The sequence below is a fragment of the Anastrepha ludens genome, chromosome 5 (assembly GCF_028408465.1).
Source record: "Anastrepha ludens isolate Willacy chromosome 5, idAnaLude1.1, whole genome shotgun sequence".
Classification (NCBI taxonomy): domain Eukaryota; kingdom Metazoa; phylum Arthropoda; class Insecta; order Diptera; family Tephritidae; genus Anastrepha; species Anastrepha ludens.
Window position 1 is genome coordinate 116,872,240 of NC_071501.1, and position 18,188 is coordinate 116,890,427.

The following is an 18,188-nucleotide window of genomic DNA, read 5'->3' on the forward strand; positions in this document are numbered from 1 at the left end:
AGTTTATTGGTATTCGGATATACGAGGTGTGTTCAAAAAGTATCGCGAATTTTGAATTTTCGCAGGTTATGTACGTATATTCGAATTTCAAATTTTTTGTGGCGATATGTTGGTACTCATGTCTCTCACTCATGCCGACGAGTTCGGCTATTTTGAATGTTCAGTTAATTGTTGGCAGCTGTTTTGCTTGCACGTATTTCGGCTCGTCTTCGATTTTTACCTATTCAAAAAAATGGATCAAAGAACCTGTATCAAATTTCGTGTGAAAAACGAAATTAACCCATTCGATCCCATTGTACTCGCTTGAGTACAGAAAAAGCATCTTTTTCGAAACGACGTCAAAAGCCAACGCTTACAAATTTTTAAATGTACTCGCCACTTTATAATACAGAGCAATGTCGAAAAGGAATACACATGTTTCTCCTTCTCTTTTTTGAGTCCCGTTATCCGTTATTCACTTGTCTTTGCGTGTACCTTAGCTATTTTTCTTCTTTTCATGGTTTAGTTTGCAATAAGCTCTCTGTTTGACAAAATCTAAGTTATCACGGAAAAAGTTCAGTGTTGTAATATTCATAATACATATAATTTGTATACTTTATACCAAAAAAACGAAAAAAGTTGTGGAAAAGTGCATTTCGGTAGGTTTAAATTCTAGTGTACTCGCATGGGTACAGTGGGAACATTCATATATATTTTGTGTGGAGATTTCATGTAGATTTGGTAATGGATGTAAAAAAATTTTACGGAAAGAGGTTTCATAACCTTTCTGCGGCCACCGACTATATTGAATCAAGCGACCATAGTCACTTCGACTTCACTATTATACCGCCAAATACCCACTGACACAGATGAGGAGGACATTGAAGAGGATAATATATTGCGTGATGATATTCCAACCTTGGAATCGTATTTTTCGATTCTTCTTTACGTCATATGACCTTCTTAGAATTTTGAAAGAACAAGGATTTAAGGCTACTGGGACTGTTCGTGAACGGCGGACCAAAAAATGTCCTCTGAAAACGAACAAAGAACTACAAAAGAAGCAATGGTCTCCCCGTTTGATTTTATGTAAGTTTATCATAATGATTTATTTGAATAGTTGTTTTGTATCAAATTTTGTAGGTTTTCTGACTCAGGAATACTTTTTGTGACGTGGAATGACAATAGCGTTGTGACAGTGGGAACAAACTTTGATAGAATTGAACCTTTACATACCGTCAAACGATGGTCAAGACAAGAGAGGCGCAAGGTGAATGCCCATCAGCCGAAGTTGATAGCGGAATACAACTCAGGAATGGGAGGAGTTGACCTCCACGACCAAGCTTTGAATACTTACAATATAAAGTTTAGAGGAAAGAAATGGTGGTGGCCTCTTTTCACCACAATGATAAGCTCGTGCGTAGTAAACGCATGGAAGCTTTATAAAATGGCAAGTAAGAGTCAATGCGACTGGTTGCAATACCAACGTGAAATTGTGCGATTTTATTTACGCAATTATAATATCCGGGGCATATCTTCAAAACAATCGACAACGGCATCAATAGCTGGTTCCTCATATAACCATTTTCCCAAAAGGATATCGAATCAGCTGAGGTGCAGGGAGTGTCACCAAAGAATTCGATGGATTTGCGAGTTATGCAATGTAGCCCTTTGCGTAGAGAGAGAATGTTTCAAAAACTTCCATACTGTTAACCGAACTAATAACCAAGGAAGTCTTTGAAAGTGTCTTTTTATTTAATACTCCATATTTTCATATACAGGCAATGTATATACATATTATCCCATTGTACTCGATTGGGTACAGCCCAAAAAATGCATTTCTTTGATTTTTTTTCGTGTCTTTTTTTTTTTAAGGAGCTTAATTACACTATTTCAATAAACGTTTTATAAACGCATTTAAAAAAAATTGTTTTATATAAGGTTGGGATTTAATGGGTTAAGTGCGCGGATGCATTCCGAATGTTGACTGTGTCATACGGAGAAGCTACTTTGGACCAAAGCAACGTTTATCGATGGTACAAAATGTTCTCAGAATGCTGAGAAGATGTGAAACAGACGAAAAAATTGATGAAGTGAAGAAAAGGCATTGGCCAATCGTCGAATCACCGTTAGAGAAGTTGTTGAGGTCATTTCGGGCCATTCGATTTTTTTCAATGATTTGGACATGAGACGGGTCACCGCAAAATTCGTACCAAAACTGCTCAATTTCGAACAAAAGCAGCATCGCATGAACATTGCTAATGAGATGTTGGACTCTGTCCGCGACGACCCAAATTTGCTCCAGATGGGCATAGCTGGTGACAAATCATGGGTTTATGATTATGACGTGGAAACCAAAACTCAATCATCTAAATGGAAGCTGCCGCACCAACCAAGACCGAAAAAAGCGCGCCAAGTTCGGTCGAATATAAAAGTTTTGCTTACCGTTTTCTTCGATTGCAGGGGCGTTATGCATCATGAACTCTTGCCACAGGGTAAAACAGTCAATAAGGAATATTACCTGCAAGTTATGCGCAATTTGTGGAAGAACAAAAATTGGCTCTTGCATCACGATAACGCCCCTGCTCACACATGGTTGCTTGTGCGCGACTTTTTGCCCACAAACAACACACTAATGATGCCACAGCCACCGTATTCCCCAGATCTGGCCCCCTGTGACTTTTTCTTGATCCCGAAACTGAAGAGGCCCATGAAAGGACGGCGCTACGCTGCGATTGACGAAATAAAGACGGCATCGAAAGAGGAGGTGAACAAGATAAAAAATGATTTTTTGAAGTGCTGAAGATTGGAAAAAACGTTAGCACAAGTGTATAATATCTCATGGAGATTACTTTGAAAGGGAAAAAATAGATATTAATGAATAAATAAATAATTTTTGAAAAAACACAATATTCGCGATACTTTTTGAACACACCTCGTATGCACTGGGTTATACTAGAAGCAAATGAAGTTTCCAAAGATAATATTCGGTGCGAAATTTCCGAAATAAACTATGACTTAATTTTTTCGAAAATATGTAGCATGAAAAATATAGCGAATATTGTAGAACGTAAAAGTGACTTGATTGACAAGTGTCTGTCTGTCATAGTACTCGTAATTAAGAAAGCTGTATTTCTTTCAAACAACCACAAACCTTATGCTGCTGCAGCCTAACTGAACTAATGGACAAATTCACTTTGAAGCTCTTATTTTTTTCCGCGAAAACTGCAAATACGGCAGTTACTTTACATATCAAAATAATTCCTGACTAAAACCGCAATTTTCTTATTTACCTACGAAGTTGTTATTTGATCCCAAAAGTGTGCCTGCAGCATCAAGCGGCAAATAAACCCTAGCGGCTGCTTCCGGTGGATGCCAAAACAAAAGCAATGGAAGTTAAAACCAATAACAGCCAAGCACCTTTTTCAGAAAAAAAAACACAAAATATCACAAAAAAATAAATTTATAATATCCGGGGCATATCTTCAAAACAATCGACAACGGCATCAATAGCTGGTTCCTCATATAACCATTTTCCCAAAAGGATATCGAATCAGCTGAGGTGCAGGGAGTGTCACCAAAGAATTCGATGGATTTGCGAGTTATGCAATGTAGCCCTTTGCGTAGAGAGAGAATGTTTCAAAAACTTCCATACTGTTAACCGAACTAATAACCAAGGAAGTCTTTGAAAGTGTCTTTTTATTTAATACTCCATATTTTCATATACAGGCAATGTATATACATATTATCCCATTGTACTCGATTGGGTACAGCCCAAAAAATGCATTTCTTTGATTTTTTTTCGTGTCTTTTTTTTTTTAAGGAGCTTAATTACACTATTTCAATAAACGTTTTATAAACGCATTTAAAAAAAATTGTTTTATATAAGGTTGGGATTTAATGGGTTAAGTGCGCGGATGCATTCCGAATGTTGACTGTGTCATACGGAGAAGCTACTTTGGACCAAAGCAACGTTTATCGATGGTACAAAATGTTCTCAGAATGCTGAGAAGATGTGAAACAGACGAAAAAATTGATGAAGTGAAGAAAAGGCATTGGCCAATCGTCGAATCACCGTTAGAGAAGTTGTTGAGGTCATTTCGGGCCATTCGATTTTTTTCAATGATTTGGACATGAGACGGGTCACCGCAAAATTCGTACCAAAACTGCTCAATTTCGAACAAAAGCAGCATCGCATGAACATTGCTAATGAGATGTTGGACTCTGTCCGCGACGACCCAAATTTGCTCCAGATGGGCATAGCTGGTGACAAATCATGGGTTTATGATTATGACGTGGAAACCAAAACTCAATCATCTAAATGGAAGCTGCCGCACCAACCAAGACCGAAAAAAGCGCGCCAAGTTCGGTCGAATATAAAAGTTTTGCTTACCGTTTTCTTCGATTGCAGGGGCGTTATGCATCATGAACTCTTGCCACAGGGTAAAACAGTCAATAAGGAATATTACCTGCAAGTTATGCGCAATTTGTGGAAGAACAAAAATTGGCTCTTGCATCACGATAACGCCCCTGCTCACACATGGTTGCTTGTGCGCGACTTTTTGCCCACAAACAACACACTAATGATGCCACAGCCACCGTATTCCCCAGATCTGGCCCCCTGTGACTTTTTCTTGATCCCGAAACTGAAGAGGCCCATGAAAGGACGGCGCTACGCTGCGATTGACGAAATAAAGACGGCATCGAAAGAGGAGGTGAACAAGATAAAAAATGATTTTTTGAAGTGCTGAAGATTGGAAAAAACGTTAGCACAAGTGTATAATATCTCATGGAGATTACTTTGAAAGGGAAAAAATAGATATTAATGAATAAATAAATAATTTTTGAAAAAACACAATATTCGCGATACTTTTTGAACACACCTCGTATGCACTGGGTTATACTAGAAGCAAATGAAGTTTCCAAAGATAATATTCGGTGCGAAATTTCCGAAATAAACTATGACTTAATTTTTTCGAAAATATGTAGCATGAAAAATATAGCGAATATTGTAGAACGTAAAAGTGACTTGATTGACAAGTGTCTGTCTGTCATAGTACTCGTAATTAAGAAAGCTGTATTTCTTTCAAACAACCACAAACCTTATGCTGCTGCAGCCTAACTGAACTAATGGACAAATTCACTTTGAAGCTCTTATTTTTTTCCGCGAAAACTGCAAATACGGCAGTTACTTTACATATCAAAATAATTCCTGACTAAAACCGCAATTTTCTTATTTACCTACGAAGTTGTTATTTGATCCCAAAAGTGTGCCTGCAGCATCAAGCGGCAAATAAACCCTAGCGGCTGCTTCCGGTGGATGCCAAAACAAAAGCAATGGAAGTTAAAACCAATAACAGCCAAGCACCTTTTTCAGAAAAAAAAACACAAAATATCACAAAAAAATAAAAAAAACACTTATATAGATGGAGACAGCGTCCAGCAACAAAACATGCATTAGACACATGTCAAAGATATCAAATTATAAAACAAATGAAACTCCAGGAAGCGATGCCAAGAACGAGGCAGCACCCAAAATTCCTCAAACCCAAACAAATGGTGATGGACGAAGCGAGTGAATGGCGGAAAATGGCTACACTTTGGTTCTTAAGTAAAAACTCATATTTCTTCCGCACATATTTTTTTTAATGCTCTATTTGGGCAAGTATTCATAAAAATGTGGACGTTTGTGCGCCTGCAATAGTCAATTGAACTCACCTGTCGTATCCATGTAAACAATTAATATGCTAAAAACAATCGCGAACGATAGAATACACAGCAGAATTGGCAGAAGTTGACGATATCGTGACGGACCGAGTAGTATTGGATCAAATTTCTGTGACTTTTTACATCCGCCTGACGAGGACGCCGCCGCTGCTGCTGCTGCAGCCGCCGCCGCCTTAGACGTTGTATGATGCGAGTGTTGGTGATGTTGATGTTGGAGATGTGTATGATGATGGTGATGAAGATGGTTGCAACTCTTATCGCTATCGCTGCTGCCGCCACAGCAACCACCCGCTAGCGATTTTTGGCAGCAATTGCTGCTATTGTATTGATTTTGGTGTTTTTGAAAGTGTGGTGCAAGTCTTGTCGGCGTTGAAAGTGGCGAAGATACTGTGCTGGCCGATGGTGAGCTCAAAACGCTGCTTAAACCACTGACACAACCATCACTGATGGCGTGTATGGGTGAGGCATGCGGGTCGGCTGTATAATAATCGCCACTATTGTGATGAGGCTGCCGGCTATTACAGCTGGCGTGTGCTGCTGCTGTTCGACTAAGGCGATGCTGCAAGTGATCCGGCTCATCCATGGATTTCGAAGTGTATGATTGTGGTTGTTGTTGCTGTTGTGATGAGACAGCGCCACCTGCAGCTGACCACCGCAACGACGACGGCGTACAGTCTACACAGTCTTTGGTGTTTTTTGATCTACTGCTTGCACTTCGTATGAAAACATCATCGTCACAATTGAGATCGATATCATCGATATATGCCAAAACCATCCGATCCACATCGACACCATCAGCATTGTAGGCGAATTTGTTGTCCAACACATCCACATTGTGTGCGTGGCTGGTTGATACAAAGGTTCGCACTGGCGATACACGTGGAAACGCTTTAGTGAAATGCTGCTGCTGCTGCTCCTCCTGTTCCACAGTGCTGGTGTCGGCGGCGTCGACTGCACGTGAATTTTTCTTATTTAAGGCATTTGCTGTTGTTGCATTACAATCGAGCATTGAGGCGTTTTTCGTGGTCGTATATTTGCATGTTGAGCTGGCAGACTTAGTGGGCGTGCTATGCCCACTGTCAAGTCCAGCTCCGGCCGAGTGATGCCGTCTGTGATGAGCGTGCGTTTTGTTTGAGTTCCGGCGCGCTGTGAGCTCGGCTTGCTGTAATTGCTCGACCGCCAAGTCAGGATGCGCTGAGAATTTCGTAGACATATTTTTGCTTTTTGGCTCTTGGCTTTTAGTAGTTTTCTTTTGAGGGTAAAGTTTTAGGTAGCAATTTTCGAGGGGGATATTAAAGTTTTCCACTTGAATTTACCAAAAGTAATGTTTTCCGTTTACAGTGACTTATGTAGCACATTTTGTATGATTTTGCGCATTAATTTTTTTTTAATGTTTCAAGCTGAAAATAGAAAAAAAAAAATACGAAAGATATTAGTAAGCAACTTGAGGGAGAATGTAGAGACTTACATACACATAAAAAAACATTTTCTAAAAAATAAGGAATGAAGTTTTAATTTAAATGCATATGTACACACGCGTTCAAAATAATAGAAGCACCACAAAAAAAATGTTTCTGTATTCAATTCTTTTTGTTTATTTTATAAGAGTATAGAGCATTCTACACAACAAAAATCATACGTCAAAGATCCAAGCTCCACACTTTATTTAAAATTCACAAAAATTTCAATAACAAAAATCCATCAACACTGGCAACTTTTTATTTAGATTTTTGTGGGTATGCAGTTTTATAGCCGATGCAATATTTGCACAACAAAGCACTAGTTTCAAGCGGCTCAAAATTCTCGTAGTCCTTTTCTTTTTGTTTATGGTGTTGGGCATTTTCTTCCATATGAAAGAAAAAAGTTAAAAGTTTTGATGAAATTTTTTTGTGAATTTGTAAACACAAATTGGAGCTTTGAATTATATGATTTTTTGTTTTTGTATTGTAGAATACACTGTTCTCTTATTAAACAAACAAAAACAAGAATTACGTAAAAAAAAATTTAAAATTTGAAAATTCGATGCGCTCCTATTATTTTGAACACAGGTGTACACGCATATGTGTCTTTAATTGTATATCGTTAATGAAATCATCTTGTACAAGGTGGCGCAAAATTAGTAATCCTGTTTTTTTTTTTACTAAATAAAAACATTGTTTTGAGTGATAGAAATTTTTATTTTACCCTTTACGTGCTTTATAGCTTGTATATCTAATTCACAAGTGTACAATTTCATCACTTCACTTAAAATAACATTTTTTTTTTTAATTTAGTAAAAAAGGTATTCAAAAACCAAAATGGATGATTAATTTTGTGCCACCAGAGAAGAGAAATAATTGAGCCTGATATTTAGGCCTAAGATAATTATTAAATGAAGAAAAGTCGTAATAAGCGAGCACCGCCGCCTCTAATGTTGCATAAGAATATTCGAGAAGAAGAAGAGTGTTCATATGAGGATGTTCTTTGGATATCCTATTTTATATTAGGAAATGACGATTTTTAGTTAGAGCGAGTTTAATTTTTTTAAATCAAAAAAGCTGTCGCGCATTCCTTATATGGAAAAAAATGCGCAATACCGCTGGGGAGAAAAATTAAAAAAAAATTAACACGAATTTTGAGTGATTTCAAACTTGCACTTTATTGAACTAAAATTTAGGGAGCTATGAAATTGCGTACCCCATTTTCTTTTTGCTTATAAATTTGTAAATTAATTTTATTAAAATTTGTCGAATTTTTATAAATCTTAAACAAAGTTTGAACTTGAGATTTTTGTGGTTTTTCTTATAGAATGAATTGCAGGTGGCACAAAATTAGTCATCCTTTTTTTAAATTATTTACTAAATAAAAACATTATTTTTAGTGATGAGTCATTTCAAACTTTGTTTGAACTCAAACTGAATGGCTATGCGCACCCTTTTTTTTTAATTTTGATTACAGATTTTAAAATTTTGATTATATAATTTTAAATTTTAAAATTTGAGTTAAATAATTTTAAACTTTGATGAAAATGTGTCGAATTTTTACAAATCTTGTACAAAGTTTGAAACTAGGACTTTTTTTAAAGAATGTAATATAAGGTTGTTCCATAAATGGAGGGACTTACGGTTTCAAGCCGACTCCGAACGGCAGATATTTTTTATGAGGAGCTTTTTCATGGCAGAAATACAGTCGGAGGTTTGCCATTGCCTGCCGATTGGCGACCGCTGTTAGAAAAATGTTTTTTTTTTTATTTTGTGAATTCCGAATGGTAGTTACGCACCAACCCATTCGGCTACGGCGGCCGCCAAGGAAGAGGAAGATACCTACTGTATAATTTATGCTTGAATTCAGTTCTACCGTCAAACATCAGCCAAACACTTGTATAGGTACCAGGCAGTTTTGCGTCTATCCACATCACAAATTTGACTACTTTCCTGTGGAATCTCGGGTCTGTTAACGTAATTTTTTTTTATCAAACTAGACTTGGTTTCTTTGCCGATGGAGCTTTTTACGCACATTTGTATCACACTAAGCCAGCTACCAAATAGTCGCATTAGAACGACCACTAAGAATCTCAACGATCAATAGCTGTAGTAAACTGCACAAGAAGCGCTCAAAAATACTTCGCTGAATTTCACGAAGCCTCTTATGTATAAAATATTTTTAAAGCAATTTTTTCATATCGAGCATCCAAATAAGGTCTACGTCAGGAATACCAATTGAAGATTTTTAATTACAATGCAAAACTTCAGAAGAAATGTGACACTGACGCGTGCCTAAAAAATCCTTAAAATAAATCTAAAATTGGATTCAAAAGTAGGTTTGTCAGAATGTAGAAAATCAAAAAACGAGGGGAAAGTACAGTGACCCAATCCGCAGAGGCATACAAAAAACCCAAGTAGCAGTGCTGTACTGCATGCAAACACAGATTTCGCCGCTGAATTTAAGGATGCCTATGAAGCAGCAACAAGGATTTCAGCTTGCGAACAGCAGTCATCTTTTCTCGAAGAAGCAAATTTGTATGTATACAGTATGCGGTGTGTGTAACTTCAACAAATTTGCTGAGCCACCAACTGCCGTCATGCAACGCAATGTGATTCGTATACAAAAATTTTTTTTTTTAATTTAATTTTTTTTTTTCAATTCCTTATTTTTTGATAAATAGGGAAGTGCATATGAAAATATTTGGTTATGCGGTGCAAGGCAAAAAAATACACAGCAGCATAAAATACATAGCACATACGGCATAAGGTACGAAAGTAGCAACAACAAAGCACCTATATACATTTTCAAAGTCCCACCTGTCAAAAACACTCAACCAAACATGCAAACACAAACATATTCAAGTACCAACCAACACATGACGCGCTCTAAAGTGGAAATATGAAGACCATAAAGACTGCAGCAACAAATGGAAACCGAAGTTGGCGAGTGAGTAGAGGAACTACCGAAATTTGAAATTTTCAAAAAAACAAAAACAAAAAAACTTGCAGCATTTCGAAATTAAAACTAAAAAAGCAGCCAACGACACACCAACCGGTGGACTGACTGAGGAGCGCGCGACCAGTTAGACCGTCAACTAAATGAGCAGAAAATGGGAAAAAGTAATAATACATTTTTTTCCAAACTGGATGAACGAACCACGACGAACAAGGTGGTGGCGGCGTAGTTGATGGTACCGATGATGTGCATGCACACATGCATACTTATGTAGGTATGTATGTTTGTGTATGTATACTTATAGGTATTTCTAGTTAGGTACCCCAGTACTTGTGCGTCTGCGCAACAGCCGAACGAACCTAATGAAATGGGTTCTACAACAGCAGCAGCGGCAGCACCGTCAGCAGGCAACAGGCAGTCACCGTGCAACAACAAAAACCACTAGTAACATAGAGAAAAACAACATCACAAATAAAAACAACATGCGCAAGCGAGTTTGTTAGCAAGCAGCCAGCAACAGCAGGCAATAATAATAACAACCACTACAAGTTTTTTTTTTTCGGGATGACGCCCATGAAGAGGAAACTCTCATGAGTACTGCTATACCGGCATAGCAGTATGCACGACTTGTAGCCTCACAGCTACACCTACGTACTAAACACCTCTCCACTCTACCACTCTCCCCGCGGAACTGTCCAGGAAGGAATTACCTCACGGGGCTGGTTAGCTCATAGGCTGCTAGTTACTTCGTCTACGAACCTCCGCGCGTCTTAGATCATTGTGGATATATTTTGCATGCGCGCAGATTCGCTTCCAGTTATCGTTCGATTTTAGCATAAAATCTATAATATTTTCTCCGTTTAAAATACCACAAGTTTCGGGAGCATAGCGTGGGCATTGGAACAAGACGTGATCAGCGTCTTCTTCCCTATCCGTGCAGATTGGGCAGTTTGGGGAACTGTCATGGCCGAATCTATGGAGGTATTTTCGAAATACTCCGTGCCCTGAAAGAAATTGGGTTAGGTGGAAGTTTGTTTCCCCATGCTTCCTTTCTAACCACGTCGTAAGGATGGGTATTAACCCATGCGTCCATCTACCTTTCGGTGATCTGTTCCACCGGTCTTGCCAGTGGGCGATCGAACGACGTCTTTCTTCCTCTGCAATAGTTTTACGACTTGCTCTACTGTCGTGTTCAGATAGCCTTATGTACACTCTCTGCATTTCTTTCGCCAAGATGTCCACGGGGACTAGCCCTGCTATAACGAAGGAAGCATCATCCGAAATTGTACGGAAGCCGCAGATAGTTCGCAAAGCGCTTAGCCGAAAGACGGCTGTCAGTTTTTTTGTGAAGCTATTTAAGTTCAGTGCATCAGCCCAGATCGGTGCGGCATACAAAAGAACCGAGCTGACTACCCTGCTATATAGCATTCTTTTGCTGTGGCTAGGTCCGCCATTGTTTGGCATGATTCGCGACAGGCAGACCTGCACACTCGATGCCTTCTTTACAGCGTACTCCAGGTGTGTTTTGAAGTTTAAACGGCTGTCAACCATCACTCCTAGGTATTTTATAGCAGGTTTTGAAGTAATGGTTACAGACCCAACATTTACACTTATAGTTTCTACTATCTTCCTGCTGCTTATTAGAACTACATCGGTCTTATGCTCAGCTAATTCCAGCTTCATAGACCTTAGCCAAGTCTTGATCCTGCTTACTGATTCGCTTGCGATCCTCTCAATTTCGTGGATATGTTTTGCTACCATTACCACCGCGATGTCATCCGCGAATCCAATGACTTTAGTTCTGGGGGGCATATTCAGTCTTAGAACCCCGTCGTACATTAGGTTCCATAGCAGTGGGCCCAGAACTGATCCTTGAGGAACCCCTGCTGATACGATATACTCCTCAACGCCTTTGTCACTTCTATACCTCAGTTTACGGTCCCTGAAATAGCTCTCAATTATTTTGATTATATAACTAGGCGACCCTATTTTTGCGAGGGTTTCTAGTATACGCTGCCAACTAGCTGTGTTAAAAGCATTTCTAACGTCCAGAGTTACCACAGCGCAATATTCTTTTTTCCCGCCGCGCCATCTCTTGCCTTCAATGGCTTCTGTTGCTAAATCTACCACGCATTTGATAGCATCCACTGTTGAGCGGGATTTTCTGAAGCCAAACTGGTAAGTGGATAGAATACCTTTGTCTTCAGCGAAAGACGACAGCCTGTCGCAAATAATTCTCTCCAGAATTTTCCCCATTGTGTCTAGTAGACATATTGGTCGGTAAGACTCGGGCTCGCCAGGCTTTTTGTTGCCCTTGGGTAAAAGCACAAGTGTTTGCTTCTTCCACCTCTTTGGGAAAGTGCCTTCGTTAAGGCAGGTTTGGAAGACTGCTTGAAATATGTCCGGACGTTTGGAAATTGCTAATTTCAGGGCTCTATTTGGTATGCCATCTGGGCCTGGAGCTTTCTTAGGCTTTATTTTATTACACGCCGCCTGGAGTTCTTGCTCGGTGACACGAGGGATGTCGCTTGCTTCGTGTTGTATGCAGGATGGCAAAATGTTTTCGGATCTTTGAGGAAAAAGAGTAGTAACAATTTTGCGCAGCCTAATTGGGCAAGTAATTTGGGGTGTGTGTACGCTTTTCGCTTTGGATAATACCACCCGGTACGCGGTGCCCCAGGGGTTGATATCAGCTTCCTCACAAAGCTTCTTGAAACTTTCTTGCTTGCTAGTTTTAATGGCTTTTTTTAGCGCCTGCCTGGCTGATCTAAGGTTTTGAACATTTTCAACAAAGTCAGGTCTCCCTCTACTGCGCTGCATCTTGCGTCTAGCGCGGAGGCATTGAGATCTTAGTGATTTGATATTTTCGTTCCACCAGTAGCATGGGTATATGTGTTGGTGCATTACTCGCCTGGGCATGGAGGCGTCGCAAGCTTCTCTTAGTCCTTCTACTAGGAGTTTCGTCCTATTCTCAGCAGAACCAGCAGGGGTTTGTAGTTGCTCAATCATATATGTTAGGGCTTCGCTATCAAGCATCGCGTCCTTCCACTTTGGACCTGTCGGCTTGGGTGCAATTTTAAGCCTCCTTTCATTGATGTCCATTATGATAGCTTGATGGTCACTGTGCGTGTAGCCCTCACTCACCCTCCCACCACTACAAGTGAGTGAGTACTCGTAAGTACTCGTAAAACATAAACAACAACATCAGCAACAACAACAGCAACAGCGAAAACAATAAAAACATCAGTGGCAGTGCCAGCAATAGTGGCAGATGTTTTTCCACCAGTCGTCCATCTTTGGCTCCTCCACTTCAACGCTTCTTCATCACCATCATAACTTGGGAGTAAACGCCGCCACCGCCACCGTCGTCATCGTCCTCATCGTCGTGCTTCAACAGCATTGCAGTTGGGAATTTATGAACCATAACGTCCGTCCAACAGTCCACTAAGCCGCTGCGCTTTATCGTTACCGCCTTGGCAGCAGCAAAGGCTGCGGTGCGGTGAATTGTTGACTAAAATGTGGCAGACGTTCAAATTGCACGCAAACGTCCGAACGAAGCAAAGAAAAAGAAACAACAATAGAAATGAAAGAGGAATTTGCTAAAAGTAGGAAGGTGGATATGGCGGGAAGGGCGTTGGCAAATATCAAATCCATTATCGTGATTGGATTTAAGGGTTAGTTAAGGATTCTTGCGGCAACAATGATTGAATTGTAATATTTTGTGGAATTTCGTAAAATTTGCTTTAAATTTGCTATGGCAAGAGAAAAAGAGCAATCAAGAAGTCTGAGGGGATCTGACTGGCAAAGGGAGGCGATGTGGAAAATTTAATGGCTGAGTTTAAAGGAAATATTAGCTTTCTTTAAAGCGATTATAAATATGAAGCATTTTTTTTTTTAATATGAGTAAATTGTAAGTCTCGTAACAAACCTTACTGGACCAACCTCCATGCCTGAAAGCGATATGAGCGATTTCACGTCAGCGATCCAAGATTTTGGATATGGACTTACACTTTTCTGAAATTTTGTTCTTTTGTTGGCTTAAAGATAATAAGAACGAAACAGACAATTTTGAAAAAAAATTATAATTTTGAGATTTATTTAAAGTTGAAAATTGGGGTTGGAAATTTTTTAAAGACAAATATCTCATTTTCAGTAGTTCAGATCTTTATAAATTGATTGATTTTTAATTTTTTTATTATAAATAAACTTAAAAAAAACCTTTTGTAAACAAAATTTTACGAAAAAAAATTTAAAAATTGTTAAAAACTTTAGAAAAAAAAAAAAAATTTCGTATTTTTTTGAAAAAATTGGGGGTTTTTCTTCCATTTTATCATTATTAGCTGAAACTATGCTTTTCATAAAGAAGTTATATTTAAATACCCAAAGAGAACTTATAGAAAAAAAAATTTTCTTTTTGCGATTTCCAAATTAAGAGCTGTGAGATTTTTCAATCTACATCAAAAAAGCTATGCTATAACCGATAATTGGCCATCTAGCACACATACATACAACAATTACAATCCACCTTCAGCGAGGGCGAAAATCGATTGATATTCCCCTAACTATAATAAACAAAAAAAATTCCAAAAAAACTACTTCCATAATTCACGCTGAGCCATTGTATGAGGAAAAATGTTCATCAAACGAAATGCACAGCTTTTAGGCGTTAGAAAATTTGGCAGGCAAAAAGTGAAATAAAAATGCACTCGAGAAAAAACAAACTAAAAAATGCCTCGGCTGAAGTGCAATGCGGCGCAACGATGGCATGATTTACAAAAAAAGGAGCAAAAAATCGATATCATGCAATGTGAGCTAGACGGATTTGTGGTAATAAAAAATTCAAATCAAAGCAGTTCACTTTCATTTAAGAAGGTGCAAAATAATTAAATAAATATGAGTGAGAAAAACTAATAACGAAATACCAAATTTGGGCACTACAGAAAATGTTTAAATTATGCATCGAGAGTGCCATGAAGTGCCAACCGACCTGAATAGTGGAGCATTTCAATTGAATAATTAAATAAATGAATGCGCTACTTTGAGGCAAATGAAATGAAACTCGATTGAATTTTGGCTACCAAAACAAACAAAAAAAATATATAAAAAAATTAAATAAATAAAAGCCAGCAAGAAAACTAAGAGTAAAAGAGTTTGAAGACTTAATGGCGGCGGCGTCAATGCATGGCCAAGAGGAAAACGCCTCATGCGGTGCAGACGTTGTTGCAAATTAAAGCGCAGCTGGGAGTCACATCAAAAGGAGTGGCGGTCGTGGCGGCTGTGGCCTCCAGCAGACTGCTAAAAATCAAAGAGTCAATAGCACTTTCAGAATGGGAAGCGCACCATCACTTTCCCAGTTCCCAGCATTGTAAAAACCAATAAATTTCACTGAAAACCGAGGCAATAAATGTCAGCAGCGGAAGAAATCTATATGAGCGCATACTCTCACATACTCAACAACACTCGCGCGCATGTACTCGTATGCAGAAAACAGTGCACCGAAAGTGACTACGATTTTATTGCTCCAACAAACAAGGCGTGTAAATTTAATTACACAACCAGACGCTTTTATGCGCTGCCGCTCGAAAAGCAAATCCTTAAAACTGCAAATGCGCAGTTTTGCAGCTAAAAATCGGAGGATGTGGTGGGAACTGCATTAAGAAGCACAAGGAAAAAGAAGGAAAGTGCCCGTAAAGCGTAAAGTGAGCAGTTATCATTGTTGGATGGCGAAAAGGATTTAACAGCATTGCAGGACGAAAGACAATTGCAGTTCAGTTAGTTAAAAGTTAAAAGTAACACGAGAATATTAAAGCGTGAACGGACACAGACAGCTCCGTGCTTCTTAGTTGGTTTATGGCATAATTTACTGAAAGTGCACACTGCTTGCATTTTAGAACTCAGCTCATTGTTTAATAGCCAACGGAACCGGCTCAGATTTCGCCCATTGGAAGAATATCAAGTTTTCTATATGTTTATTCAACCAATCGATGAATATGAACACCTTCCGATAAGAAATGGAAATCTTCGTTAAAATACATTTCAGCGCACCTTGAACATCTGTATTCATCCAATCAACAAATATGAACACTTATCGATAAGAAATGAAAATCTTCGTTACAATAAATTTCGGTACGTCGCAAACGTCTATATGCATCCAATGGACGAATATTTTTTAAACCTCGTTTCATTATTGAAATGGATTATCATTTGGGAGTAAACTGCAATCTAATTCTTACACGGAGAAATTCAACACCTCAAAAAGAGCTGATATTGAGTTTTCATTATCAAGATTCGCATTGAAGTAAAATGATGGACCTGTTTGATTCTAAGGCTAAGTATGAAATAATTTATCATCTAGTCTTTATGATTTTGAAGACTCTTTTTCGTTAATTGGATGAACACTTTTTGTTTCGGAAATCTTCGTTACGAAAAATGTCAGCACATCTTAAGCATCTATATTCATCCAATCGACGAATATGAGCAGCTTTCGATAAGGAATAAAAATCTACGTTGTAATAAATTTCAATACGCCGTAAACGTTTGTATTCATCCAATCGACGAATATTTTTTACACCACTCTTTTTTATTGAAATGGATTATTATTTGTTTGTTTGAAATGTTTATTATCGTTACTCTTTTAAATAAATAAATAAAAAATAAATATTCATAGGAATCAAGATGGAACCTTTTCATTTCTTGTGCAAATTTCCGCATATTTTAACATTGAGCATACAAATTATGTCAATAATTAAATTTTATAACGTCCAAAAAGAAAATATCGTCTTTTACACGTAAGTTATTTTTTGTTTTCCTTTCACTGCTTACCCAGTTGATAATAAATTAATTTCCGAAAAATTTCGTCAATTGGATGAACGCTATTTATTGAATTTCAAAATTCATCCAATAGACGAACAGTTTATATGACATATATACAGTGATTTTTGATGAGTTTAACCATTCAAATTTTGAATGAGTGCTATTTATTGAATTTCCAAATTCATCCAACCGACGAATAGTCTATCCGAGACATATAAAGTGACTTTTTATGAGTTTAACAATTTACAATTTAAATGAGTGTTATTTATTGAATTTCCAAATTCATCTAATAGACGAATAGTCTATATGACACATATAAAGTGATTTTTGATGAGTTTAACCATTAACAACTTGTTTGAATAATACTTATTGAATTTCTAAATTCGTGTAATCGTGTGATTATACAAAGTGATTTCTGATAAGTTTAACCATTTACAACTTAAGGTGGGGAAAAGTAATTGAAACTAAAGCATACTCATCAGATATGGAAGGACGGGTACAAGTTTTTTGGAACCTAAACCTTACTAAACTGGTTTCTATGGAAACTTGCAGTTTGGTAGATTGTAACAGTGCTTCCCTAGGTCTGTGCTCCCTGCGCGAACACAAGCAAACCTCATTGGATATACATTTCGGTCGCACGCTTTCACAAATAACAGAATGCACGAATAATTAATTCGGACGATCTGACTGATTTTAATTTTCTAGCGCATAAGAAATTGGTACTGGGTTTGCTCTTTTTTATGGGCTTTAAGTCAAAATAATTAAGAAGAATAATTTGTCGTTCATTTTCCTCTGAACACTCTTTTCTACTATTACTCGTTTCTAACTATTGATCTGTGGTCCGCATTTCTAGAGTGGGAAGAACCTATTGTACTTTATTCGAAAGGTTTTTAGTTTTGGCTGAGATGGGCCACGTTTAAAGTAGAACAAACGAAACGTTGAATATTTTATTGTATAAATAAAGAAGGCAAATAATAAAGCAACAAACTCTGCATTTTACTAGTGTTTTGCGGTTAATGAACGCCGCCGCTATTAGAACCTGCTCGCCTGGCTACGGTTAACGTAGTGAAGTACGAGTATATTAAAGTACCTGGGCATTAAACTCAATTACGAAAGGCCACTTCAACTACAAATATGCGCAGCACTGTACAAAAAATGAACGAATAAATACAAATATAACACCGAGTTCAGTGGCGAGTTGAAAGAATGTGGCTGATGGCCGCGAAAAAGCCACTGGAGCATAACGACGG

At 38.1% G+C, this 18,188-nt stretch overlaps 1 protein-coding gene across 1 annotated transcript in view; it reads right to left on the reverse strand.

The window, feature by feature from the left end:
• LOC128863370 (protein Star) overlaps positions 1 to 18,188 on the reverse strand; it is a 121,023-nt gene that overhangs the window by 50,924 nt on the left and 51,911 nt on the right. Inside the window, exon 2 of the mRNA XM_054102496.1 lies at positions 5,698 to 7,106. Within this exon, the coding sequence (XP_053958471.1) occupies positions 5,698 to 6,919 (1,222 nt within the window). The 5' untranslated portion in view covers positions 6,920 to 7,106. The remainder of the gene's footprint in view (positions 1 to 5,697; positions 7,107 to 18,188) is intronic.